At 35.6% G+C, this 25,570-nt stretch overlaps 6 protein-coding genes across 14 annotated transcripts in view; 3 read left to right on the top strand and 3 right to left on the bottom strand.

Moving 5' to 3' along the window:
• Positions 1 to 8: 8 nt before the first annotated feature.
• On the top strand, positions 9 to 1,315 carry LOC129239158 (uncharacterized). The gene is made up of 2 exons (XM_054874490.1): positions 9 to 453; positions 514 to 1,315. The coding sequence occupies exons 1-2, from the start codon at positions 261 to 263 to the stop codon at positions 1,050 to 1,052; spliced, it is 732 nt and encodes a 243-aa protein (XP_054730465.1). The 5' UTR covers positions 9 to 260; the 3' UTR covers positions 1,053 to 1,315.
• On the bottom strand, positions 1,071 to 2,531 carry LOC129239157 (uncharacterized). Of its 2 annotated transcripts, none has more exons than XM_054874488.1 (4): positions 2,272 to 2,531; positions 2,117 to 2,222; positions 1,346 to 2,061; positions 1,071 to 1,278 (listed from the first exon to the last, which is right to left on the bottom strand). In XM_054874488.1, the coding sequence occupies exons 1-4, from the start codon at positions 2,406 to 2,408 to the stop codon at positions 1,173 to 1,175; spliced, it is 1,065 nt and encodes a 354-aa protein (XP_054730463.1). In that variant the 5' UTR covers positions 2,409 to 2,531; the 3' UTR covers positions 1,071 to 1,172. The 2 variants fall into 2 exon arrangements, with proteins under 2 accessions (XP_054730463.1, XP_054730464.1); XM_054874489.1 differs by having other exon boundaries at positions 2,117 to 2,219.
• A 1,478-nt stretch (positions 2,532 to 4,009) lies between these two features.
• Positions 4,010 to 5,497, top strand: LOC129237748 (E3 ubiquitin ligase Rnf121). The gene is made up of 6 exons (XM_054872670.1): positions 4,010 to 4,183; positions 4,245 to 4,421; positions 4,484 to 4,638; positions 4,697 to 4,925; positions 4,996 to 5,231; positions 5,299 to 5,497. Exons 1-6 carry the CDS (start codon positions 4,142 to 4,144, stop codon positions 5,417 to 5,419), a joined length of 960 nt encoding a protein of 319 aa, XP_054728645.1. The 5' UTR covers positions 4,010 to 4,141; the 3' UTR covers positions 5,420 to 5,497.
• A 186-nt stretch (positions 5,498 to 5,683) lies between these two features.
• On the bottom strand, positions 5,684 to 10,638 carry LOC129237747 (mitochondrial uncoupling protein 4). Of its 3 annotated transcripts, XR_008581771.1 has the most exons (7): positions 10,339 to 10,638; positions 8,552 to 8,840; positions 8,067 to 8,170; positions 7,510 to 8,004; positions 6,330 to 6,487; positions 6,162 to 6,267; positions 5,684 to 6,059 (listed from the first exon to the last, which is right to left on the bottom strand). XR_008581771.1 is itself a non-coding variant. In XM_054872668.1 (6 exons), exons 2-6 carry the CDS (start codon positions 8,813 to 8,815, stop codon positions 6,224 to 6,226), a joined length of 1,065 nt encoding a protein of 354 aa, XP_054728643.1. In that variant the 5' UTR covers positions 8,816 to 8,840; positions 10,339 to 10,638; the 3' UTR covers positions 5,684 to 6,223. The 3 variants fall into 3 exon arrangements, 2 of the variants coding, with proteins under 2 accessions (XP_054728643.1, XP_054728644.1); XM_054872668.1 differs by having other exon boundaries at positions 5,684 to 6,267; XM_054872669.1 differs by having other exon boundaries at positions 5,684 to 6,487.
• Positions 10,639 to 11,580: 942 nt separating this feature from the next.
• On the bottom strand, positions 11,581 to 13,881 carry LOC129239711 (protein ILRUN). 3 transcript variants are annotated; one of them, XM_054875465.1, is made up of 4 exons: positions 13,694 to 13,881; positions 12,998 to 13,506; positions 12,646 to 12,941; positions 11,581 to 12,185 (listed from the first exon to the last, which is right to left on the bottom strand). In XM_054875465.1, exons 2-4 carry the CDS (start codon positions 13,462 to 13,464, stop codon positions 12,040 to 12,042), a joined length of 909 nt encoding a protein of 302 aa, XP_054731440.1. In that variant the 5' UTR covers positions 13,465 to 13,506; positions 13,694 to 13,881; the 3' UTR covers positions 11,581 to 12,039. The 3 variants fall into 3 exon arrangements, with proteins under 3 accessions (XP_054731440.1, XP_054731439.1, XP_054731441.1); XM_054875464.1 differs by having other exon boundaries at positions 12,998 to 13,487; XM_054875466.1 differs by lacking the exon at positions 13,694 to 13,881 and adding an exon at positions 13,545 to 13,610 and having other exon boundaries at positions 12,998 to 13,487.
• Positions 13,882 to 18,443: 4,562 nt separating this feature from the next.
• LOC129239710 (histone deacetylase 4) overlaps positions 18,444 to 25,570 on the top strand; it is a 68,840-nt gene continuing 61,713 nt past the window's right edge. For 2 of the 4 annotated variants that reach the window (XM_054875461.1, XM_054875457.1), the window contains exons 1-2: positions 18,444 to 20,039; positions 25,514 to 25,557. In XM_054875461.1, the coding sequence (XP_054731436.1) occupies positions 25,524 to 25,557 (34 nt within the window). In that variant the 5' untranslated portion in view covers positions 18,444 to 20,039; positions 25,514 to 25,523. The remainder of the gene's footprint in view (positions 20,040 to 25,513; positions 25,558 to 25,570) is intronic. The other 2 variants (XM_054875458.1, XM_054875459.1) reach the window with 2 other exon arrangements.

Below are 25,570 nucleotides of genomic sequence, written 5' to 3'. Positions count from 1 at the left end.
TCGACATTAAAAATTAGGAAAAAAGTAGGTGTTTTCGGATGGCACCTGCTTCTGTATTCTTTATACCGTAATGTTGCATTTTTAATATAAAAAACGTAATATTTCTGGCAGTCTCTTGCATATGAAATGTCAACAAATTGTGAATGAGAAGGAAAACAGCTGTTTACCGGCTGATGATTGTGAATTTGTACGGACATAAATAAATGTGTATAGGGATGTAACAACTTTTGTAAATGTAAACTAGTATTATTTATAAAAATATGCAGCGAAAACCCAATGATTCGACATCTAGTGACTCTGATGATGAGGATAATGAACAAATGCGCCAATTTCTGGAAGCAGCTGATACCACATTACTCACAAACGCTATGTTTCAGCCTTCCCTAGAGGAGCGGGGTCCCATAAAGGAGAATCTAACTGATAACGTGGCTGATACCGCGTCTGAACAAAAAGGTTATTGCACTAGGATATAAACCCTTTCCTTTATTTATGCTTTTATACTATTTTTTATAGTTCTACCATCCAACCGCTATTTACTGGAGGAGGAGGGGAAAACTGATGCAGATTTCATCACAACAGAAGCAGTAAAGAAACATATTGGCAAAAAACTTTCGGAACTAATCGCAAATTCTGTAGAATTTGGAGATTTGGAAACTCCAACAAGTGTTCAAAAAACACGGAAAAGCCGTGTTATACTCTTCACAGGTGCAGGGTGCTATGTAAAGCCCTATGAAGAATTCGAATTCGAATCAAATGGTCCAACAAAAAGACCTGTTATAAAAAGAAAGAAACTGGATGATCATGAAAAAAAGGAGAAACAAGAAGATCTCTATGATATGGCATCTGTATCAGCCGAAGACATTCTCAGCGGCAAGCTCACAGCAGGCTGGGCACCAAAACGTGAAAGAAATGACAAGTTGTTTTCCTACAAATGTGATGCCAATGGCAAACTCCACTTAAACCCCGAAGAAAATGAATTTACAAAGCTGCGCCAAAAAAATCATTGGAATGAATCAAAAATTAAGCAAAAAAGGAATATTATTTCCAGGTGAATCGCACAATAAACCGAATTGTGGCTTCTATTGAGTGTTGCATTTAATGGCAACACGGTTGTAGAAAAGCTTCTAATAACGTAAAATTATTTATTAATTTTTTTATTAAATTTTGTACCTTTAATGCAGAAAAGTTTCTGTTGTATATGTGTTAACATTTGCACTATTATCTTGTCCTGATGAGGTAACATCTGAATGTTTAGTCCGAAGTACATCTTTATAATTACTAGAGCAAATGAATAAAAACGTATGTAAATACATAATTATAATTTTTTTTTGTTCAAATAACATACCTTGCACTCTGCACCGACATGTGAGATTGTCCTTCAAGCATACTCAACATTCCAGCACCACTTTGCGAGCTGGCGGAACTTGCGCTCGTCATATCCATACCGCTGCTCAGAATACTGACATTGGGTTCATTCGACGCAGGCATTTCAAGTATATTCAAAAAATCACCTTGGAATTCTTCCTTTTGCATACTCTGACTCTCTTTCATTAATTTGTCATATTCCTGCAATACACCATTAAATTCAGCGATTTCACTGCGGTTACGTGCCACCAACTGATGCTTAAAATAGTTATGGACTTGAGTCAATGACGCATTAGCCAATGAGTAGTATGCTTTTTCGAGACTCTTCACTTCTACTTCATTTTGAATTTCAGTCTGTGGATTATTGGCATGCACTTCACGAATCCGCAGCATGAAGTTGCGCATAAACTCTTGTGCTGCATCGGCAAACAGAACTAGTGCAGATTCTGATATATCAGTGAAGCCAGAAACACGAAGCTGTCCGCAAACCGCTTTCCGCAATGCAGCGCGGCAAATCTCGGGATTGATTTCAGGATAAGACTGTGGTACACCTCGAGCAAACTGCGTTTCAATTGGTGGTATAAACCATATTGGTTTTGCAAATTTATCATCGTTGATAAAATCAGTGGCATTTTCGGGTGGGAAATCAACTTCAGGTATCATCTGACAAGGATTCAGCAAGTAGTTCGAAGTACCCTGCGAAAATAAAATATTAATACTAGCATTGAAGCTAACCAAAGTAATACGTTACCGATTTGTTGGAATATGTATCAATAAGTGATTGCAACATTTCTGTCTGCTTCATTACTTCTATAGTCTGTGTCACTAGTGGATTTTTAACTTTTAATTGCACACTACTAAAGGAAAATCCGTTTTTTATTAGTTCGCCAGCAAACTAAAATTTACCTTTTCTTAACGGAGGACGGCAATTTCTCTCGCATTTCTTCTAGCTTTGCGCGTTTTGCTGCAACTGGAACCATTTTTTCAGATTCATTCTCTGTTTTTGACGTCTCCTTCAATTTACCCCAAAGTTGACGCGGCATTCTGACTCCTCTAAAATAAGTGAACAACCAAGAAGTTATCTACGGCCAAGATTTATTATTTATTATTTATAATCCCAATGCCATAGATGGCGTTTCCCGGTGAGATATAAAAATGTTATTTTTTATAACTTTTATCAGTGATGCCACACAAAAGAAACAGTAGCTTGTAATTTTGTAAACGAAAACTGGAAATTTTCTATCTCCACCACACCATTGAACATATTGAACATATTTTTAAGAGCAGCCAGGAAAATAGATGCATTCTAATTTCAATTTTAGGCCAAACTAAAATCCCCATTAAGTCCCTACATCCCCGGTCCGAAAAAATCAGTTCTCCATTTGTTTGAAAAAAAAACCGCAAAATCGTGCGAAGTCCTCCACCTGGCACCACTGGGGAAGAATTTCTCGCACAGTGTTTTTGATACGTACAAAAAACTGACAAAATCTTTTCCAAAACATGTGTAATAGACAACCCAAAATGATGAAAAGGAAGATTCCACATACAGCGAATTCATACAAAATGACTTCCCTATAGCAGCAACAACATTGCATGCATTTTGTGTTTGCAGTTTGGTAATTTCATTGTTAAAATTTCAATAAGAATGTAAAAAAAGGCAACAACAAAGAAGCAGGACTGACAAACTAGCAAATCGCAAGAAAAAACGAATCAGCTACTCAAGCGAACTCACCTTGCAGGAGCTCGCTTTGACTCCATACTTCAACACTATAAACAGAAGAAATGTCAAACTAGCATACACTAATTGTAGACAAGGACCTAAACATTTGCGTGAAATTCTAAAATAAAATACATTTATTACAATGAACGCGTTTTAGTTAAAATAATAAATAAACGTAAGAGCTACCACTAGAAAAATGAGTAATATAAGTGATGAAGCCGTGTACGAAAATGACTAAGAAAAAAATATTGTACAGCTTTTGATACCTCAAGGGAATCATTTGTCTGACAAACTTGAACCAAAGAAGATAACGGAAAATGGAACGACTAGGGCGTATTCTTCTCTTCCATAGACTTGGAGGTTAGAGCTATGTACCAAGCGCTCCTGGTGCTATGGCTGTCAGCGCTTTTAGCTATAGCTAAAAGTTTTTAAGCGCTAGAAACGCACGCAACAATTCAATACTCAAATGAGTAGTGTTATTTTTCGAAACATACATTTTCGGCATACATAGTTGTTGTTGTTGTAACAGCATAAACATTCCCCATAAATGCACGGGAAATGCTGCTGGAGTCACAGCCCTTGGCCGGATATAAATACGGGTCGTTCAGATAACGTAGAACCGACTGTCGTAGGAACGACGGCATACATAGTATTTTGTTCTTGTTTAAACTCGAATTTCCGGAAAGCACAGAAAAATATATTAATTACATGGATTATTATTAATTATTGGTAGTGGACCGGTAAGAGCATCCTCTAAATTTTAAAAATCGAATTTCAATTATTAAAGTCGAAATCATATCTACTAAACCTTAAAACCATGGCGGAAATTGTCCTCAGAATATATGTAATAAAACACTGTAACCACTGTCCCTATTGTGAATACCTCGGTTTCTTCCTTCTTTGTGAATAATACTCGCATATTATCTGTTTTTGTAGTTCGTGGCACGTTAAGGACCAGTTTTTTTTTAACAAAAGCCACATAAATGTTTACTAATTAATAAAAAAAAGCCATTAGTTTAGTTCACGTATAGAATAGTAAAGCAAAATAAACAAAAAATGGATGTTCCGGCGTTGCATGCTCCTGTCGCCTGGAATAAGGTGCGTGTACCCATTTGAGAATCTGGATCATGTTTGCAATCTAAAATTGATTTACTTACAGTCTTTGGACGAAATGACACCGGAGGAACGTATGCGCGCCGAACATCAACTGATGCACGAAAAGCACAAGGGTCACGAGGCTATGCATTCTGAAATGGTGCTTATTCTATTCATAACTCTAATTGTGGCACAGGTGATATTGGTGGAATGGAAGAAGCGACATTACAAATCCTACTCGGTATTTTTGACATTCTTCACATATTACTTGCATGTGAAATAATATTTTACAATAAATTGTAGGCCATTACACTGCTTGCGATGTGGATAATACCGCTAGTGATATCAATATTTTATAGTTTTATACGATTTGTTATCATCTGGGCGATATTTTCGTGTTTAACTGCATTTGTTATTCGAAAAGCTGTAAGCAAGCCGATACAGCGCACTACTCCAAGGTGAGCTTAATTGAAGTAAAGTGTACACGGTTGACTATAATCTTTGTGCATATTTCAGATTAGTCTACAAATGGTTCTTACTAATTTACCAAATCAGCTATTGTTTGGGTATTGGTGGTTACCTTGTGATGATGGCTACATTTTTGGGGTTTAATTTTATATTCAGTCAAGCACCGAATGTTTGGATGGATGCAGGACTGATGTGTGTGTTCTATGGCCTTTATATCGGTGTATTAGGGCGTGACATATCAGAAATATGTTCAGAAAAGATGGCGGTACATATTGGGGTATTGACATACTATATATTTTTCTACAATTTAATTCTTTCATAAACTAGGTTTTAAATTATATTTACAGTATTATACTCCACAAGGCATCCCAACCCGTCACCTAGACGATAATGTATGCGCAATTTGCGGAAACCAGCTTTTGGTTAACGAAAAGGAGGAGGGTCTCTTCGAAAATACATACAAATTGTCTTGTAATCATGTATTTCACGAATTCTGCATTCGAGGTTGGTGTATTGTTGGTAAAAAGCAGACTTGTCCATATTGCAAAGAAAAGGTTGATCTCAAGAAAATGTTTTGCAATCCGTAAGTTTATCCTGATACGAAAACCATGCTGTTGATTCTTACCTCTCTTTTTGCGCTTAAATTCTAGTTGGGAACGACCGCACGTACTTTATGGACGTTTACTCGATTGGATTAGATGGCTGGTAGCTTGGCAACCGCTCATTTTCTTCATAGTACAAGGCATTAACTGGGCATTGGGCTTAGAATAGCAGACGTTAATATTTTCTAGTCGTTAACCAACGAAAACAATATGTAAAAGAAATAAATCACTTGTGGCAGTATCATTATTCCTTTAGTGTTGATTTGATGAATAATGGCCTGACCTTTGCATTGTTAGTGGCACTGTTATAGCAAGATAAGATAAGTAAATCATTCTAATGAATTTCAGTGATGAAATGCGGTGGTGTACGGAAAAGGGACTGAAATGTAAAACATTTATTTTAAATAATTATTTATTTAGTAAAACAAAGGGCTTGTTGATATTAATACGTACGTAAAAAACTTATTTATTTTTATTTACATTGTACAATATGATATTGTCACCTGAATTACTTAAATATAGCTCTGCAGTGCAGCGTATAAGGCTTCAAATAATTTAGTTCAATTTTAACTTTTTATAATGTATGTACGAAGTAATCAATAAATACACAAATCCTGCCTTATCCATAAAGGACCAAAATACGTACATATGCATATAAAATAGCTTTTTAACAGTCTACGTACATTTGTACACTAAAAATAATTGTTAATCTTATCGTTGCTGCTGCCCGACCGGGGTTTATTGGTTGTTACACTTGACGTCGTTTGCAATGAGTTGTTCACATTTTTACAAACATTTCAATTTTCCAGCTGAATGCATGCGTATAAAAAAATAGATGCAATATTGTTAGCTATCTAATATACATATAATAAATGTGCACAGAGAGAATATATCAAATTGCATTTTCGTACTTAGTATGGGGTAAACGTATTTAACTGAAATTAACAATTGTAAGAACGTTTTACTATTCCGATCACTTGAGAAAAGCTTGAATGCTTGCAATAACGCCTGCCACGCCTATAAAACACTTTATATGAGTACACTAAGGTTCCACAAAAATAACTAGTAACCAGAAGCACCGATCATGCTACGAATCTGCTCAAACGACAGCCAGAACGTTAGAGACCATGGTGCCATACGTATCCAGCACGGCAAGAAGCCCTTATAAAGTGCACTAAATCCTTCCCTATTCACTGTTTGGCGTAGGCAATCTACAGAACCTTTATAGAGTAATCCTCTGAAAAGAAAAAGCAAATACAATAAGTAAAGTGCTAATACTTAGAAAATTTGTATTGCAAATAATTACTATTGACACTAAAGAAGCTTAAAATTCTAGATCAAGTGGAGTAATGCAATATAGCAACGCAGTTACCGTTTCGGATCAAATTTAGCGGAATAATTAAATATCGACCCAAATTGATCAACTTTTTTAATTAAAATAAATATTTAATAATGCAAAAGAATTATCAAACGCTAAATTAAGGGGATATACACAGTTAGAATTTGCAAAAAATCAATTTTTTTTATTTAATTTTTTTCTTAATGCATAAAACATATATTTAAGAATACAAACAGAAAATTTAATATCGTTACCGTGAATATTTTCGAGCTTACACGCAAATTTGAAAAGGCGTTTCAGAGTGCTTGAAAGTACTTTTCAAACATTAAACGCGTTTTCTCAAAATGATGATTTCAAAGTCGGTGACCAACATTACTCGAAAACAGCTAAACCGATTAGTCTCAAATTTTAACTCAAGCTTCTTATATATATATTATTTTTTAGTAATTAGGCGAAGATTTTTGCTCACCGATAAATATTTTTTTTATAAACAATTTAAGGCCGAAATTTTGGTCAAAAATCGATTTTTTTTTGTCATTTTGTCAATTTTTTTTTGTTTATTCCTTCGATTAATTACTAGATTTAACATTACTTTAACGAAATCTGGTTTTTTAATTTCAGAGGATTCTGTTCAGAGATATAGTGGTCACCGCAAAACGTGGTTTTTGAGAGGAGCTCCCGGAGATCAGCTGTAGCTCCTTTCCAAATAAAAGAGTCTTAAAATACAGTTAAAAGATAACATAATATGTGTACAAATGTTTAGATCAATAAATTTAAAAGTTTTCTCAGAAAAAATTCTGAAAAATTCGCTTTTTTCGGCCTTCTAACTGTATATAACCCATTAACTGTACTCATCGTATTTCTACAGAAATTCTTAAGGAAGTACCTAGAAAATATGATATTTTCATAACAGCACTCACCTGCCCTTATCGTCCGTCGGTTGATTCATTATTCTTGTCTTTACCACATCTGCTGGAGTGCCCATTATCGCTGCCACAAACCCAGCACAAATTGAGGAGAGCACATGCACAGTATGGCAGTCAGGCATATTTAATTTGATCATAATCATTCGCTTAATAGTGTCATATGTTGTGAGATCACCAAGATTAACAAGTGCAGCGCGTTGCACATTCGGTATGCTACCTTTCCACAGGCCGGCTATGCCGCCACGGCGTACAATATCTTTGAAAGCATGCACCGCGCCATGGACGCGCGCAGGTTCGCCCATTAATCGGCGTTTGCCTTCCATTTGAATTTGTACCTTTACGAGATCAGCTGGCGAGGCTAACCATTGTGCCACTGCACCTGCTGATACACCACAAAGGGCAGATTTCCACAGTGGCAACGTGATAATGCCGTTCTCATCGTTGCCCAACTTGCGACGCAAAAAGTCATAGCTACATATGCGTACGCCGCTGCGAAATATTTACTTTTAAAATTGAGGAATTCGTTAAAAAACAATCAAGATTATTATTACCTATAGACGACATGTCGGTACAGTGCGGGCGTAACACCTTGCCACAGTTTCATTGTCCCCTCCTCCCTGACGATACCGAAGGCAGTCGCAATCATACCACGATACTGCTTTGGCCCATTGACATCACCATAGAATCAGGGAGAGAGAAGGAGAGTTAGAGGAGTAGAATGAATACCCTGCACCCCAGGTGGCAATTAGACATTACGAACAAACAAATAGTAACGAATGAATAAAACATTATCTTGCTAATGGTGCCGGGAACATAATTAAAATTATTAAATGTTGCGAAGGGATGGATGGATTATTAGTTGGGTTCTACTGGTTTACTTTGACTTAAACAACATGAAAATACATATGTATGTGTGTACATATGTAAGTCTAAAATAAATAAATATTATAATAAACAAAACACATAGTCATATACATACATACATACATACATACATACATACATATGTATTGGCAAATAAGTTTCGTATAATCACCTTGGGATTCAAGCTTTTATTCGACTTTAAATCGACGGCCGCTGCTTCGCCCTGAATCTGCAAACGTGTTTTGGTTAAATCCAGAGGATATGTGGCTAGCTCGGCTATGGAGGCAGCTACTACTGACACCACATAAGTACAAGCGAATGAATCTGCATAATCATATTTGACAGGACGTAGTTGATTGCGTGTAGAGGCTGGCGCTGGTGGTGGTGACGAAGGAGGTGGCTCTGCAGCCGATGTATTCTGAGTCTGGTTTTGCATCGTGAGACTTTAGTTATAACTTTTTCTGTAATGAGGGTTTTAAAGAAGAAAAGTTAAATTTTAAAACTGAATTAGCACATTTTTTCCATGAGATTGCTTTTTGTGGAAAATGAGAATTATTTTAGTTAAGGTACAGAATGCGCGCAAAATTATTTAATTATTAAGATAAATATATTCTATTGAAATGTTTCAAATGCGGCTCTCTTCGATCATTAATAATCATTAAAATTTCTTAAAGGAATTTAATGTCTCGAGGTTTTAATATTATTACAAAATTTGTTTCGAAGTTTCCAAGGCCTAGCAAAATTATAAAAAATTAATTACGCAAAGTCTTGGCCTACCTCTTTGAGAATGACGAGGTATTGTTATAAAAGAAGCAGCCAATATAAATTCAAACAAAAAGATTGATAACAAAACCACGTTTCATCAAATCATTATGATCAAATAGGCATAGTAAATTATAAACCAGATTACATTCGATTAGATAAGACACTTTATGTTCGTTTTTTGTGGCTGTTTATGAATTATTATTTTTTTTTTTTATGAATAATAATTTTTAATGAATATGTTTACACTAAGCCTTAGTATTATTTTAAACAAACAGTTTTGTCACTTTTTAATTAAAAAATAAAAAATAAAAAACAAAACTGCATTTTCTCGCCTGCAGTAATGTACACTTATGTATATATATATACTTAATGCATGTGCGTGTACACCTTTGTATATGTTTGCACATAAGTTTAGTCTGCATGCAGATATGCAATCGCTCTATGTAGATTGCCTTCCGCGAGGTTAATTTAGCCTGTACAGACTTTGAGCTTTACACTAAATACACACATGCAGAGATATTTGGAGTCGTTATTGCTTTTTTAGTAAAACTCTACTTATAATTGCTATCTTATTCACTTTAGACATACAATCACAGCAAGGCAGAAGATTGCTGTCCTATCGTGCGATTAAGTATTACCTATTTCGCTTATACGAAGATCATAAAACATAAATCTAGAGTTTACGCAATGCCATTAACACAGTCACGCGCCGTGGTGCAAATATTCAGCGAATGTTTCAAAGGTTACCCAAATTTTATCCATAAATAATTCAATCAGATCTTTGATTACTTTGTCTCTCCACAGTGCTATTTCACGCACAGACACATAATTAGTTCAAACTGACCCTCTTTTTTTATAGAAATTCTTTTCTCATTATCTATGTATGTCTGCTCTCACGCCACTCTCATAATTTTAACAATGAGTATATAAACAACTTTATAACAAATTGGCATTGATTGTTTGTGTTTTGCATGTGACCCCATCTGATCAATTATGTATTTTGATTACAAAATCGACATACATATATATGTATGTAACACTGCAGATGCGTATAATGTATATAAATAAGAACTGTGTGTGAATAAACTTAGTTTTTATGAGACATTTCTAATTCATTTAACTTTGACTACCGCCCTTGACCACAGCACACTTATAAATTCAATCAGTTATCAATGAATAAAAACTTTCACTTACTTTTTATCACAAACGGACTTTACATAATGAATCCCCTCAAACAAATCATGTACATATGTGTATGTACAAATGCAATCAGCCAATTTAATGCTCTACTAACGCACTGTTCCGTAGCCACTCGAATTTACTTATTTAAATGGGGCACGTCTTAGCGGTAGCAAATAATTTCGGTTCTTATCAATAATTCAATAACCTCTATCACGAGAGCAAAAAATTATTGAATGAGAAAATAAAATTAAAAACAATAAACTGGTTGGAGTAAATATGCTCTGGTTGTCGCCACTCATGGCACAATAAAATTGTGCCAATTCCCAACAAACACACCATAAGGCTACCATATTGCGCGAAATGTCAGAAAAGCCAAATTAAAGCGTAAAACACAGTTCATTCAACGCAAACTGACGTGTGACGCATGCAATGTCGGGTACGAAAAACAAAAATGAAAATTATGATTCGAAAATAAAGATTATCAGTAAAGTCAAAAGGTTTCTAATATATAAATGAATATATAATGAATAAATGAATTTTTCTGATGTAAGCAAAGCAAAGAAAATCTACCGGCAATAAAAAATATTATATATCTTATTTTGTTATTATTTGTATGTAAACGGGAATATTTTTAAAGTCTGTTTGATTAATTCTTTCTTCCATACAATTTTAATAAAGTAGTCTGCATGATTAATTCTTTCCTCCATACAATTTTAATAAAGTAAAAAAAACTAATACAACTTAGTTCCCTATTGTTGTAAGTTGACGTAAGCTGTGGTGTAGCTGACGCAACTCAGTCGAATCTTAATTTAAAGCTTAAAAGTTACGGGTATCACTAGAAATCGCTAGTCGCATAAATAAGGCGTATGTTGCATAAAAATGTAGCAGCATAAAAATTATATATAAATGTTTGTCGAATGCTGCTGGAGTGACAATCCTTGGCTGGATATAAGTTCGGGTCGTTCCGGTAGCGTAGAACCGACTGTCGAATGTTCAAAGATTGTTCGCTATCATTGCTGAGGAGATACTAATATATATTATTTTCCGAGCCGATTGACCTATTCTTCCCTGATGGCTTCAAAGCTTATTAGAATAGGAATCTGGTGTAAATTTGCAAAATATTGGAGATAGGCTTATTTTTCTCTTGGACAGTTTGCCTCAGCGTAACAACTACAAAAATTTGTTTACTATTGTATTTTGTTAAATTTGTAAATTAAAAAAAATATATACTGGCGGTTCTAAGATCTGAAATAAAATGTCTTGTCTCCATGAACTTCACTCTTTATTAAATTTCAAACTAAGTAAGTTGCATTCTTATGCCTATTGAGCGTGTAAAATAATTTGTATGCATGTACTAATAAAGGTAATAAAACAATATACACATGTGCATCTATATGTATGTGAATACATAGACGCTCATATACATATGGATGAATGTTTAATCATTACAATTTTTATCTTCTTACTGTCCTAAGGCATTATAAAATATTCAAACCATTTCTAAATTTATTAGTACCAATGTAATTTTCTTTTTAAATATATGTAGTAAAAGAAATATATGTATGCGTATTTATATATAAGAATGGGGGAAAAAAGGAAAAATTAACGAATATTACAAAGAGTATCGTTAAAATGTAAAACAAAGAAATCGGATATTTATTATGTAAATCAACACTCTCCCGTACGTTTCATTCGCTTCAATACACGCTTGTTTCATTCCATGTTAACCGATATCACAACATTCACTTGTGGACAACTGTCGCTGTTGGACGAATCCACCGACATCAATAGCTGCGACATGCGGTCGCTAAGTTCAGCCTGTGTATCCGTCATACCTGGCGGAACCATCCATATAGGTTCTATAAGTAAAATAAGTAAATAATATACAATAGAATGAGTCAATGGTTATAAATAGAAACATTTTGTTCACAAAACTGAAGGCCCAAAAATTTGTTAGGAAATATTTTATACTTCTAAAACAATAACACCCACATAGATATTCAAAGTTCACAGTTATAAGAGAATAAACATATATAATGTATGTACACACATATGTATACATAATAATAGGATGAGTTGAAAATTTAACGGTTTTTCAAACATACCACTCACAATGTTTGACAAAATTTTTGCCTTTCAACTGACCACTCTTAAATGAATATGAACTTAAGATTTTGCATGAATAGGGGATAAATATGGCTAAATTTCTTCAATTTACGTTAGTGGAATATCATTACACTATACAATTTACAAAGAAACTGCATAACAAAACGAAAGAAAATAACTTTTTTTTTAGTAATAAAAGTTTATAGGTATTACCTCCCACATTCCAACCATTTGGTGTGCACAATCTCCACATAAGCGCTGGCTGAGTTGGGGGAATATCGGCTAAAATATCACAAGTTTCTCCTGGCTTTAAAGCAGGAACTTCAATCCGCTGCTTCTGACTAGGTGCTGTTAGGTAGCATCCGATCGGCCAGTCAATAGTGCCATCATTTTGTAGCCTAAACGCCTGCTGATGTTCACTTGGACGAGATTGACGGACAATCTTCATCGAAGGCAGCGTTTGAAAAGTGTGGATGTCTAAGTAGCAGCCGACAGCCGTTTGCAGATTCCTTTAGAATATTTTTTTTTTGTGCTTAATTCATTTTATCTGTGAAATGCACCTTACCAGTTACTCATTTCTAAATAGAATTTTGCAGCATCTTGATCCACTTGGTTATTCATGAGACTTTGGAATTGCTTAACCAAATCCTCATGATCAGTTGTACCCAAACAGCTAAACTGTTGGAGTAGTAAAGAATCTATATCAATATCATTTCTTGGACGATGCTGCTGTTCCAGTCCCTGGGGTTGTGGTGGCGGTTGGACCATTAACGGTGATTTCATTTGTGGCGGAGCCGGTAGAGGTATGGCTTGTCCAGATGACACAAATGGAGGCGATGATGATGGATTTATCGTTGTTGGATCGAAGCCATTTGTAGCTGGTAGCGTAAAAGGCACCGCCAAGGGCGTGGTTGTAGGTCCAATATTTTGTGGCTGAAAAGCGGGTTCACATTGCATTTGCAATTGTTGATGTTGTTGCTGCAGATTATCAGATTGTTGCTGCTGTTGTTCAAAGCTCTCGCTTATATCCATCTTCGAAACGCGCAGTTATTGAACTGCAATATATTAAAAATTCTTATTGTTTTATAAGTTAGTAAAAATTGTTATACTACATATATTTTCGTTAAAATTAGTATCTCAGATAGTGGCCCAAAGTTAGACAAACTGATCAGCCTACATCTAACACCTTTGTCCTCTGTCCATCTCTTTGTCTATCACCTACAAATGTATATACATATATTATACCTATGTTGTTTATTACCTTTTCAGTTGCGTGCCGTTGGTCTTGAATAATTTGCTAAATAGGCTTCCAAAATAAATATACCCACTTAGCCTTTACAAGTTTGTTTTTATTACCAATAATAGTGACAAAAAAGACAAATAATTTTCTAAGTATAAATCTTGGAATTCTACTACAGATGCTGATAAACGCAATTAGTACAACAACAAAATAAACATAAAGAAGAGGGGATAAAAATCACTCAATGTCAGTTTCACAACTTCACACATATACAGAGTTGCATTTATGAATTTTGATACGAATGTAGTAATTTATCAAGAATAAAAAGCATTTCTGTAAGAAATTGCCAAACGTAAATAGTGACGTCACATGGATTCGATCCAAATTGATCGAGTGGTCGAGAAAAAGTGCTTCGTAAGCATTAAACGAAAAAATGCCGAACAGTGAGAAAAATGGTAAGCTAATCTACAAGGAATGAGTGAAATTGAGTTAACAATTGTTTGATACAACTTTGAGAGATGTAAGCATAAAAGCTAAAATGTGTATACAGATTGATAAAGATTGGTAAATAATTATTTACACTTCTGCAAAAATGTACAAATATCACATGTTGTACTAAATACGGGGGAAGTTCGCCCAGAAAATTCCATATGTTAAATTAATACACCCACTAATGGCTCTAGAGGATAGTTGTTTGGAAACTCTAGATATCTGTTGCAACCGCTGCTAATGGCTTCAATGAGAAATGTTAAGAATGCCAGTCAGCGAAGAGCGGTGCAAAATATTATTTAACCGTTCGAAATGCACGATGTACTCAAAATACCTTGCGTCCATAATACCTTGCGTCGGAATGTTACAGGATTACCAAAATTATTTGTTTTTCTCAAACTTTAACAAAAACATTATTTATTGCGGATTATTCCGTTTTTGGTGATACGAGAGAAAGAGAGAGAGAGTAGGAGTTTGTTCGCGCGGACTATTCCGCTTTTGGTGCTATGAGAGAGTTTTTGTTCACTGCCTATTGAGTCGAATGATGCGAAAGGCTTAAAAAACCGTTTCTGTAACTAATTATTATATATATTTTCATATCGTACTGTAAGCTTAATTAAACAATACCTCTATAACTGCGTAACGCATTGCAGCAAATTGTATGTACATTATATGTTCACTTAAATAAGTAAGTATATAAAAGAGCAAGAATATAGCAAAGAAGTTTTATTAGTACAGACTAAAAACGTTGAGTCTTAATAAAGTCTAATCCGTAGAAGGACATGAGAAGCTAACAAAACTTTCGAACTCAAACTAAGAGGCAAAAGGGAAAGTTACATAGATTACAAAACTCTTGGAGAGCTTTTGTGATATGATATTCACATACTTACATATATAACAAAGGAAATGTGTTTTGTCACCAGCTCAAGGTCAAGTGAGAATTATGACCGACAAAATTTATTTTGATTGGATCACAGAAACCTTTTCAGCCCAGTATTCGTACTGAAATGGAATATTGGCTACGTGATCAATTCGACAATTTTTTTACAGAAACACAAGTGAGAGTGACATCATTCTGACGTCAAATTGAGAACGAGCAAGAATAAATCGCTTTGTATAACACAAACCAATCACCAATTATAAACAAACAAATCTATACGAAGTTCCCATTACCATTTGAGAAATTTAAAAAATAACCATTTATGTTAAGAAATTTTCTTGCCTTACCGCGTAACTCCTCTCGCGAATCCGCTTACGGTGTCGTTTTTCGTCGATAAAAGTGTTTTTCCAAGGAAGGAAACTAATATGAATCGACGTGATATGCATATTTTATTTACTTGAATCATTTATTAGATGTGCCCTTATAATCCTCAGTATAGTCATAAAGATTAGCTGCTTCGACCAATTATTACAACAGACAAAGTTTAACGGTCTATTGAAGTATATCATAAAATCATATCACATTAAGCAGGTAGCAGCAAAAACAACAAGAATAATGTATTCTGTTTTTAGTCGGTACAATGTCATAATCTATAAACATAGTTTGACAGTTTAGAGTAATTATAACAAAACTTGTCAATTTATTTATATATTGTATAATTGGTGTGTTGGGTGTTTTGCCAAGCTCCAACTCCAATTTGTGCGTTGTGTCTTGAAGTTGTTCCGTAAATGGAGGGACCTACAGTTTTATGACACTTGCGAGGGCGACCGCTATTACAAAAAAACCTTTTCCTTCTACTCAGTCACGTGATTATAATTCGATTTAGCCGGCTGCACGCACGAAAACATGTGTCGTTATTTTGCTCATGCGTCGTTACCTTCCTTGAACTGCAAGCGAGAGCGCGGAACGAACGACAAAGAGCACAATCGGCGCCCGCATTCGGCAACGTTCGACATCTGGCTCTCTCCTACTTGAGTGAGCACATATATGTATGTACATTATGCTCAAATATGAACGAGACTGATTTAATAAAACACAAACGGTTAATTATTGTTAAATTTTTATTTTATCTCCTTCAAAGTAATCATCATTGGAGGCGATACACATATGCCAACGTTTTTTTCAATCATCATAGCATTTCTGGAAGGCCGATTTCGGTATGGATTTCAGTTCCTTCTTCGAATTCTCTTTTATGACTTCAATTGTCTCAAAATGTTTTCCACGGAGCGGCAACTTGAGCTTGGGAAACAGGAAAATGTCACATGAAGCCATATCAGGTGAATACGGTGCTTGCGGAACGATATTAACATTATTTTTGTTCGAATAATCGCGAACAAGACGTGATGTGTGAGCTGGTGCATTGTCGTGATGCAAGAACCATGACTTGTTGTCCCACAATTCCTTCCTTTTAAGACGAATGTTCTCGCGCAAACGCTTTAAAACGTTCAGCGTTAACCGATTTTGCGATTTTCAAGCACAATTTCCTTTACTTTTCTGATGTTTTCGTCGTTTACTGATGTTGTTGGACGACGTTCATGAGGAAAGTTTTCAACCGATGTACGGCCCTCTTTGAACGATTTGTACCACTGGAAAACACGTGCACGCGATAGAGCAGAGTCCCTATAGGTTGTCTGCAATATTTTTAAGGCGTCTGAAGCCGAAATTTCTTTTGGAATAACAAAATTTCAAACAAATTCCTTGTTCAACTTGAATTTCCATCGTTAAATTCGAAAAACACACACGAGCTTGACTCGTTTACAGTATCACAGAAAACAAACTATGTGACATATCACGCTGAAATTTGCCATGTAAGCTTATAACAGTCCTACCATCAAACAAAAAATTTATTTTTGCCATATGTCATCAGCGGACCGTTTTATTGATAAAGTCTCGTTCATATTTGAGCAGAAGATATATGCTCATATGTACGTACATAAATAAATTCACATATTTGTATTTGCATATGCCTTCTTCCTGTGTGCATGGTAATGAACCATTTCTCTGTTGAGAATAGGAGATGATAGGAAAAGTAGAAAATGAAAGGGAGGGTTTCGAGTGTAATGTGTCTTGAAAAAGTCAAATCGATGATGGTGCCTCTTAGTGTTGTTGATTTATTAACGTCTGATGCACAATCGAAATTGAACATATCTTTCATGAATTTGATAAATATTTCGTAATTTTTGACGTTTGTGTATATGTAACTTGACCTATTCCATTGCGATTCCATTTACCTCCTTCTCCATATCCACACAAAATATCTATCTAACAAATAAAATTCGAATTTTTGTTTTGAAAATTGCAACCATTACATCAGTATTTTCTTATGACGTTGTCACGTTAAACTATCTTTAGTAAACCGACTTTACAGACAACCTCTTTTTTATCCTTATCATTGCAACAAGCTAAATTTTGTGAAACACAGGCCGAATGACGTAGAATCAAAAGTTTCCCTCAAACAGTTTTTTTTTCACCATACCTAACAACCAAACCTGGTATCTATTATCCTTGGTAAGGAGCGATAAAACAAGAAATATTGTTGCCATCCGAATTTACGTCAGTCTGCACCAGTTTGAACACACATTATTCTCTTTAAGTTTATATTTATGGATTTGAGTATTTTCGAGATTAACACCTCAATCTAAATCAATTATGTGGTAGAACTCTAGCTGTAAATTGCAACTCTGCGTGATCAACTGTACTCTCTAGGGTATAGTTTTGTACCGCAGCGGTAGTACCGTGTCTGATTGAATGCTTTCATATACCGCCATGGGATTTGATTCCACATATCGTTATTTACTCAGAGATTTATTTTTATACAGTACTTCTTAATGACTTTTTATAGTTGCGTATCCTATATTTCTCCTTTCGTACAAGACTTCTTTCATATTTACTCCTTTGTTTACACCCATTGGATTTTAAAGGCTGCCATTGAATATATCTAAAAATTTCAATTCATTTATTACAATTTTAAAACAATTGGTTTTGAAGTATTCAAATTTCTCAATAGAAAGGATATATCTTCATGTAACTCTACCATTTTGGACATTTTCTATGGGCTGAAATGATGCCATACGAGACTTTATGAATACTATACAATATATGTAATGTATTAGTATTGAATATAAAATAATTATAAAATACCTTTAATTTATAAAGTTTATGTTTATGCACAAACAAATTGTTTTTTAAGAGTGCTGTTGCGTTTAGACACAAATAGGTGCACGCAGCAGCATAAGAATAAAAACGAGAGAAAAATAAAAATTGGTCTGGCAATAGCGAAGGAGCATGTATGAAATGAGGCAAAAATTAATTTGATAGATGACAAAGAGGAAGAAGAGAATAGCTGAAATCGAAAATCAAATCAGTCGAAGTGAAAAAATTCCATAAGGCGAAAGCAAAAGTTGGTAAATAAGTTCTGATTGGATTAAATTGTGGAAGTGAAAACATTGACCGTGAAATTAAAACTTTTTTGTTTTTCCTAAAGAAAATTTAGATGCGTTTGTAAATTAAAAGAAATTTTGTGATTACTGTGCGACAACAACAAAATTTATGTTGCAATTGGTGCTTAATTAGGTTTCGAGATTCCCGAGACTTCGTTTCCAATTAAAAACGTGACGAACTAGTGAACAACCGAGCGCAAAGTTATGCAGAGTAGGTGGATGTCAGACGTGTACTTATGTGTGAGGTTGCAGGTGTTTTACAAGTTATCAAATTGGAGTTAGACAAAATTCGCCGATCTCTAAATTGTATAAAAAATGAAGAAAAACCATTAATCATCAACATCATCATAGACCGAGAGTGATTTGCAATTTGCTTCATAGTTTTCTTTTTATTTAAATATTTATCATTGCGTATGTGTAGTATGCTCATTTTGCTAGCTAGTGAATTGAATACACCGAATGCTTATGCCGCGTTTCGTCAAATATTTTGCGTAGTTCCAATTGCATGAACTTAAAACAAGGAACAACACCCGCGAAACTAGAAATCCAAGAGACCAAGAGAGAGACGTTCACGAACAAGTGTCCTTACAAATGAAGACAAAATTGCTTGCTATGATTTAACGTGTTCCGTGGTTAATAGCAGCTCAACTAAAGCGCTCGGAACCACATCACTCCAGTTCTAGCTAAATTAATTTCTTCCTGTACCTAACCACTGCCGTCTCAACCGAATTTGACATAATATCGTTGTACCAACAATTTTCTGCCGCCACAATAGTTAATGATACATTATTCTTGCGCTCTCCGAGCTCTGCGCAATTCTGGGATACATAGAGTTGTAGTGCGCTATTCAACTCCATTCTTTTCTGCAATTGATCGCTCGGTTGGTTGGTTTATGTAACAAGTGTGCTGTGTTATGTTGTGTTAAATTGTTATTGTACTCTAAATTAAATGTATTTACGTAAATAGTTATATACGTATGTATATACATTTTATAAAATGGAAATGTATGCAGACATACACGCCAAAAAGAATAACTAAAGCTTAAAAATGTGTTATACTATAAAGGAGGAGCACGCAATCAAGTGAAAAGCAAATACCCTACATGCGATAAACCAAAACAAATCTCTCGAATTTATACATAAACTATAAGCTTTATAAAATAATAATTTAATAAAAATATTGAATGCTTATCTGTGTCGGGAAATGTTTTTAACAAATTAAAATTTTGCCAACAATTTAAAAAAATTGGGCAGCTCAATAGCATATTAAAGTGTTCGGATCGCGATTAGGAAATGTTATTTATAAAAAAGTGAAATACAAGCAACGCGGAGCTAAATCATAGATTTTCATTAGCTTACCCTCATAATAACCCAACCCGCAAAGTTTGAATAATATGGAAATGAAATTATATTAGAACCTCTTAGATTATCCTGTCACGAAAAATTCGAGATTGAGTCAGGAACTGATAATGTAATATTAAATTTTGTGAATTATCAAGGTATGCACACACATATATATGTACATATATACATATGTACATACATATTATGTATTGTATATGAATATAGTATGTACGAATATGTACAAATGGTTTGTTTGCTGAAGAAACGTCATAACCCGAAAAAAATACAAGCACGCAGAAATGATCGCCAGCTGTTGTTGTTGTTTTTGTTGTAGCAGCACAAACATTCCCCATATTTATATACGGGGATTGCTGCTGGAGTTACAGTCCTTGGCTGGATATAAGTCCGGGTCGTTTCGGTAACGTAGAACCGACTTATGATCGCCAGCTCTTCCTTTATGCTGTACATAAAATTGATGACGGTATCTATTAAACGAAAATGTGTCTTCACTTTTACTGAGGAAAGAATAATGCCATAAATTAAAACCCTTTTTTTCTAGATTTTTATTTTAGTTATGACGTTCTTTCAGCAAAGGAGCTGCTTGTTGTTGTCTACTGCTTTGTTTGCAGTTCTATATGTTTGCTTATAATTTTGAAAAAAAAGTTTTAAGAGATTTGAAGCAGAGAATAAATTGTTTAAACTAACTTATTGCATACATCTGCGGCGCAAAATTAATCATTCAATTTTGTTTTAGAATAACGTTTCCAAATAAGAAAATGCTTTTGAGTGAAGGAAATCTTTATTTTGACCTCTACGCACTCTGTTGTTTGTCTGTTTGTATACTACAGTTATCTAGTCGAATCTGATTGACGTACGACGCCATCTGCAAAAATAATAATTCTTAAGAGAAGATTCACCCTGTGAATAGAATATGATGCCAAAAGATTTCGGTTATATGGCCCTCTCGAAAACTGTTGGTTTCCACCATTATTTAAATTAATGGATGGGTTCCCAGGCGCTATGGCAGGTGACCATCGCCCACCCGAAGTCAATCGGGACCAAAATAGTGCTGAGTATGGTTTTGGCGCTAGCAGATCTATGCATTCTTGAGTTTTGAATTTTGAAATATTTATTTTATTTTTATTTTACTTTTTTGGTATGGAAGATAAATCCAAGCATTGTCAACAAAAAAGATTTCTAAAAATCAAATCATTACTCGAAACTTTCACTTAATTATATTGAAATTAAATGCGCTATAAAACAGCATATCCAGATTTTTTTTTAAAATCTGGTTAAAAAGTTGAAAGTTTCGGTGGAATTAAAACAATTTTTTTTGTAAAAATTTTGTTTCGTAAAAATTCGTTTTGCACAAAGTTTACCAAACTGTTATATGGTTTGTGTTGTAGTACGAAATATATATTTACAAAAATGTTGTGATGTTTATGAGAAGAAATCGTAGGGGCAATAATTAAGAGTGGTCAGGGCAAGTACATACACACATACATATATGTGTCCCGCTGGCAATAGATGGCTACTAGACTTGTATGCAGTTTGCCCCTCTAATATATTAGTTATATCCAACTTATTTAAGTATGCACTAGGTTCAATTAATTAATTATTACTTTTGTCTAGAAAATATTTTTTAACAATACCGAAATTAGGTGTTTTGTTTTAATATCTTTTGGATACTAATTCCAGTACTGGTTTTGAGGGATTTTCACTAAATAACTCGATACTACAGTCTAATACAGATGGCTCTAAAATTGATTGCGGTGTTAGAGTTGGTATATATCCTCATAGACTTAAAATTGAAAAATCTGTGCGTCTTTCTAATGCCTGCAGTGTCTTTCAGGCGGTAGTACTGGCAATTGAGGAAGCTTGTAAGCTACTAATCGCACATTTCTCTTTTAAGGGCAATATCGCTATTCTTTCGGATGGCTAAGTTGCAATACAGACACTGAATTCAGCTACAACAACCTCTATGGAAAAAAGTAGGAATAGCCTTTTCACCTTGAGTGAAAACCATAAAGTTATTTTAATCTGGGCCCCGGGACATCGGAATATTGAAGGTAACGAAAAAGCAGATGAACTGACAAGAGGGGGGATCTGCCATGAATAACGCTCTTGCAGAATCGGTATTCACGCCATTAGGTGCAGTAAAGAGTACAATTTCCCTAAAATACCTAAGAATCGCGAATTGTAGATGATACCAGACGAAATGCAAAATTAGCAGGACGTTATGGCCCACCTACAACCTCAAACAATCCAGTGGGCATCCCTCACAACACATATTGTCATAGTTGTAAACAACCGGAGAAAAAGGAAGCAATCTTCCATTTCCTCTGTGAATGCCCTGCCCTTTGGAAGAACAGAATGTTAACCCTAGGCAAACCGCTGTTCGAAGGTCTCGAACAACTGTGGCTTAGATGTCAACAACCTAATAAGATTCCTAAACCGCACAGGCTGGATATAGTCATGCGGTAAGTAACTGGCAAACAAGTTGGTAATGAGGATGTGGCAACAAAATGGTGCGGTTTTAAATACGAGAATATGCATGTAAAAACTTTTCATAATCAGTGGATTTCCCTGCAAGAAATAATTTTGTTTAAGTTCAATCGATAAACACGCGTGCGTTAAAAATTTCATACTTAGTTCTCTTTAAAAATTTATTTAAATATTATTATATTTTAAAAAAAGTTTTTTTTTTTTCTTTCTATTTTTCGCTGTGTGAAAAAGTTTTTCGGTTTTGACAGCAATAAATGTGGGTCCCATTAAATAAATAAAAATGGAGAAATAATTCATTTACAAAAGCGGATCTAGGGTTTATTAACCCGCCTTTCGACAAATCATCAACCCATGTAAAAGTATTATCAGTAGGCGTTACACCAGTTAAATTAAGCTGGTATCTGTGTCATCTTCGACAACATTTCCGCTTCCAGAAACAAGTTCTGTTTTTTCTGCTAAATTTTTCATAAGAAGTACGAATCACATTTTAATTAAATAAAATGGTGAAAATACAAATTTTTTGTAAGACTACTCTCGCAAGAAGATATTTGCGGAGCCTGCATCCTCCGGAGAACAGAACCAAGTGCCCTGCTATCAGAAGTCTGCGCAACCTACCGAACGGTTCACCAGCGATGACGTTCAGGTGGTTATCAGGCTATAATACCATTAGTCCTGGCGGACGAAGCATGTTAATGTTGATAACATAGGTCCAACGCGCGTAACATATCTTACAAAGTAGCACATCATCAATTTGCCTATGGTCACTCTTATAACCACTGAAAAGTGAAAATCAGGAAGAATGGCCCCACTATTGAAACCTGGGAAACCCGTCAACCAAAGGTACGCAGATAGCCTGATATCTCTCCTTTCCCCAGTAATGAAGACACATGAAGCTCTCTCCGTTCCGGATATTAAACTATCAATCTATGTATAACTATCCGTTTAGTCACGCGTTTACTTAACTCCATCCGTCTAACATACCTCTCCCTCCGGACCCACCCTGTCGAAATATAAGATAAGACTGACGACAACGGCCGATGACTGTACTGCGCCCTTTACAGGCCTTAGTAAACTGCTGCAATAGCAACTACAAGAAACAGTTTTTCTATCAAAAAGTTCCGGGAATGCATTCAGAAAATTTAAAATACAAGTTTATTCCTCAAAAGTGATATTATCGTTTTCAAAAACCCGCCATAAACTGCAACACACTAAAGCCAGCCTTTGATCCATTTCCTAAAACATTTCTAGAACTCTATTTTCGGCATAGCAATCAGAGCCGTTTCCGATTTTTGGATCACTTCCTTTCGGCTGTTAAAACGCGTTCGTCGTAGTGGTTTTTTTTGACTCAACCAAACAGAAAAAATTCCACCATATCGATGGCTTTTGGATGGTATTCGTTTCGATTTTAGTCGAAAATTCATGGATAATGATGACACTGTCCGACGGTGCGTTATCATGGAGCAAAATTCACTAGCTGTTTTCCCACAAATCCTTTCTTTTTTGGCGAATTGCTTCACGTAAACGTCTAATAACGCCCAATTAATAACCTTATTAACTGTCCGACTGTCTGGCGAAAACTCGTGGTGTATATTGCCGTTTTAGTCCATAAAAACCGTGAGCTTCGATTTATTTTTTGATTGAAAACGACGTGTGTTTTTTGTTCTTGGTTCATTTGAAGCTCTCCACAAACTCGCCTGATGTCTGGATTGCGTGTCGTACACTCAAACCCCTAACCTCGTTGTTTTTGTTGTTGTAGCAGTAACTTTGCCCTGTCGGTGTAATGTAATCACTGGTCGTCTTCGTCTAGCTCATCTAACGGTAAGTCCAGGAAGCTAGCTGTGTCGACGGGTTGGGTCCAGAGGGGGAGGGGTGTTGATGAGTGGGTTTGTTTGGGCATGTGAAAAGGTGGTTAGTGTCGTGCGGGGTGCCTTCCCCCATCGGGGTCAATTCTGAATAACTAGGAGTTTAACCTGCTACAGTATCCAGAACGTAGTTGTGCTAAGGTTATGCGGGACTCTCGGGGAAGTTGGAGCTCTTCGTCTGCGATGGGTGGTGGTTGGACTCCGATGACGGCATTCGGGGGTCGGGAGCTTAAGCAGGTGGTAAGGGTCTCCCGATGAATGTCGTTCATTGTCTGTCTGTACACTGTCCGATCCAGTCGATGTCGGTCTGTTTTGTCCTGGATCTCATCCGCGTAATTGAGGAAGTGCCTCCTGACATGCCTGGGAGGTGGCTCAGGCTCAAGCAGGTGTCTGCATGGGTGAGACCTACGGTAACACCCTAGCAGGAACTGCTTGCTGAGCAGTTTATTATGCTCCTTTACAGGTAGCATATGGGCCTCGGCTTGTGGGTGTTGTATTGGGGTCATCATAAGACATCCTGTCGCGGTCCTTATGGCAGTGTTTTGGCAGGTTTGTAGCTTCGTCCACTGCGAATCATTGGTTCCACGCGACCAGACAGTCGCAGCAGCCGGTCGGCCTATTGCCCCTTATCTCGTCTCCATTAATAATGTGTTTGTTGAATGTTTGGTCTTTGGTTGATACAACCATTTTTTTGCACCACCAAGTTTGCAGCAACACGGCGCAAACCCAAATCATTAACTATAATGTTCTGAACGGATCTATATGCATTGTTCAACAAGACCTCTGTCAGCTCTCTAAGGTTAGTTTTTGGTTATTGGGCAACTTTTATTTCACTTTATTGATGTTTTCATCAGTTTTCGATGCCACTACTTTGTTGTTGTTGTAGTAGCATAAATATTCTCCATGCATATACGAGGAATGTTGCTGAAGTGACAGTCCTTGGCCGTATATAAATCCGCGTCCTGCCACTACGTTCGGCATCCTCCATTAGATGAAATTTCAAGAAAAAGAATTAGAGACGCTTACTCTTATAGGATGTTGAAAGTGCTTGTCGTTGCTGTTATAACAGTCTTAAAGAAACCTGTCTAGATCAGCTTAATCATTGAATTTATTTAGTTCTCTTAGTCCAGTGGATTACGAGAAAGAATATAGGGAGCATTAAATGGGCGATCAATGCCATATGACGCAGCCACTAGCGCAATTTTGTATATAAATATTTAGGTTATTACTATTATTTGTTTTTAACAGTTTTTTTCTTACAGACTCATCACGATGACTAGTCCAGAGGATAGGATAACAAATCATGGTAAGCAAATGAC

The sequence above is a fragment of the Anastrepha obliqua genome, chromosome 2, assembly GCF_027943255.1.
Source record: "Anastrepha obliqua isolate idAnaObli1 chromosome 2, idAnaObli1_1.0, whole genome shotgun sequence".
Lineage (NCBI taxonomy): Eukaryota > Metazoa > Arthropoda > Insecta > Diptera > Tephritidae > Anastrepha > Anastrepha obliqua.
Note: the sequence above shows the minus strand (reverse complement) of the source record. Positions and strands in the feature narration are given on the sequence as shown.

Excerpts from the sequence above, each read along its gene's own strand:
- LOC129239158 (XM_054874490.1), top strand. The coding sequence starts at position 261 with ATGCAGCGAAAACCCAATGATTCGACATCTAGTGACTCTGATGATGAG. Across the intron at positions 454-513 it reads TACCGCGTCTGAACAAAAAG|TTCTACCATCCAACCGCTAT; the intron begins GTTATTGCACTA and ends TATTTTTTATAG.
- LOC129239157 (XM_054874488.1), bottom strand. The coding sequence starts at position 2,408 with ATGCCGCGTCAACTTTGGGGTAAATTGAAGGAGACGTCAAAAACAGAG. Across the intron at positions 2,062-2,116 it reads ATACATATTCCAACAAATCG|GGTACTTCGAACTACTTGCT; the intron begins GTAACGTATTAC and ends TTATTTTCGCAG. Across the intron at positions 1,279-1,345 it reads ATGTCGGTGCAGAGTGCAAG|TAATTATAAAGATGTACTTC; the intron begins GTATGTTATTTG and ends CATTTGCTCTAG.
- LOC129237748 (XM_054872670.1), top strand. The coding sequence starts at position 4,142 with ATGGATGTTCCGGCGTTGCATGCTCCTGTCGCCTGGAATAAG. Across the intron at positions 4,184-4,244 it reads CTCCTGTCGCCTGGAATAAG|TCTTTGGACGAAATGACACC; the intron begins GTGCGTGTACCC and ends ATTTACTTACAG. Across the intron at positions 4,639-4,696 it reads ATACAGCGCACTACTCCAAG|ATTAGTCTACAAATGGTTCT; the intron begins GTGAGCTTAATT and ends TGCATATTTCAG.
- LOC129237747 (XM_054872668.1), bottom strand. The coding sequence starts at position 8,815 with ATGCAAAACCAGACTCAGAATACATCGGCTGCAGAGCCACCTCCTTCG. Across the intron at positions 8,005-8,066 it reads TACCGACATGTCGTCTATAG|CGGCGTACGCATATGTAGCT; the intron begins GTAATAATAATC and ends AATATTTCGCAG. Across the intron at positions 6,268-6,329 it reads GCAGATTCGTAGCATGATCG|GCGTGGCAGGCGTTATTGCA; the intron begins GTGCTTCTGGTT and ends AGTGTTTTATAG.
- LOC129239711 (XM_054875465.1), bottom strand. The coding sequence starts at position 13,464 with ATGGATATAAGCGAGAGCTTTGAACAACAGCAGCAACAATCTGATAAT. Across the intron at positions 12,942-12,997 it reads TATTTAGAAATGAGTAACTG|GAATCTGCAAACGGCTGTCG; the intron begins GTAAGGTGCATT and ends AATATTCTAAAG. Across the intron at positions 12,186-12,645 it reads AAATGGTTGGAATGTGGGAG|AACCTATATGGATGGTTCCG; the intron begins GTAATACCTATA and ends TTTTACTTATAG.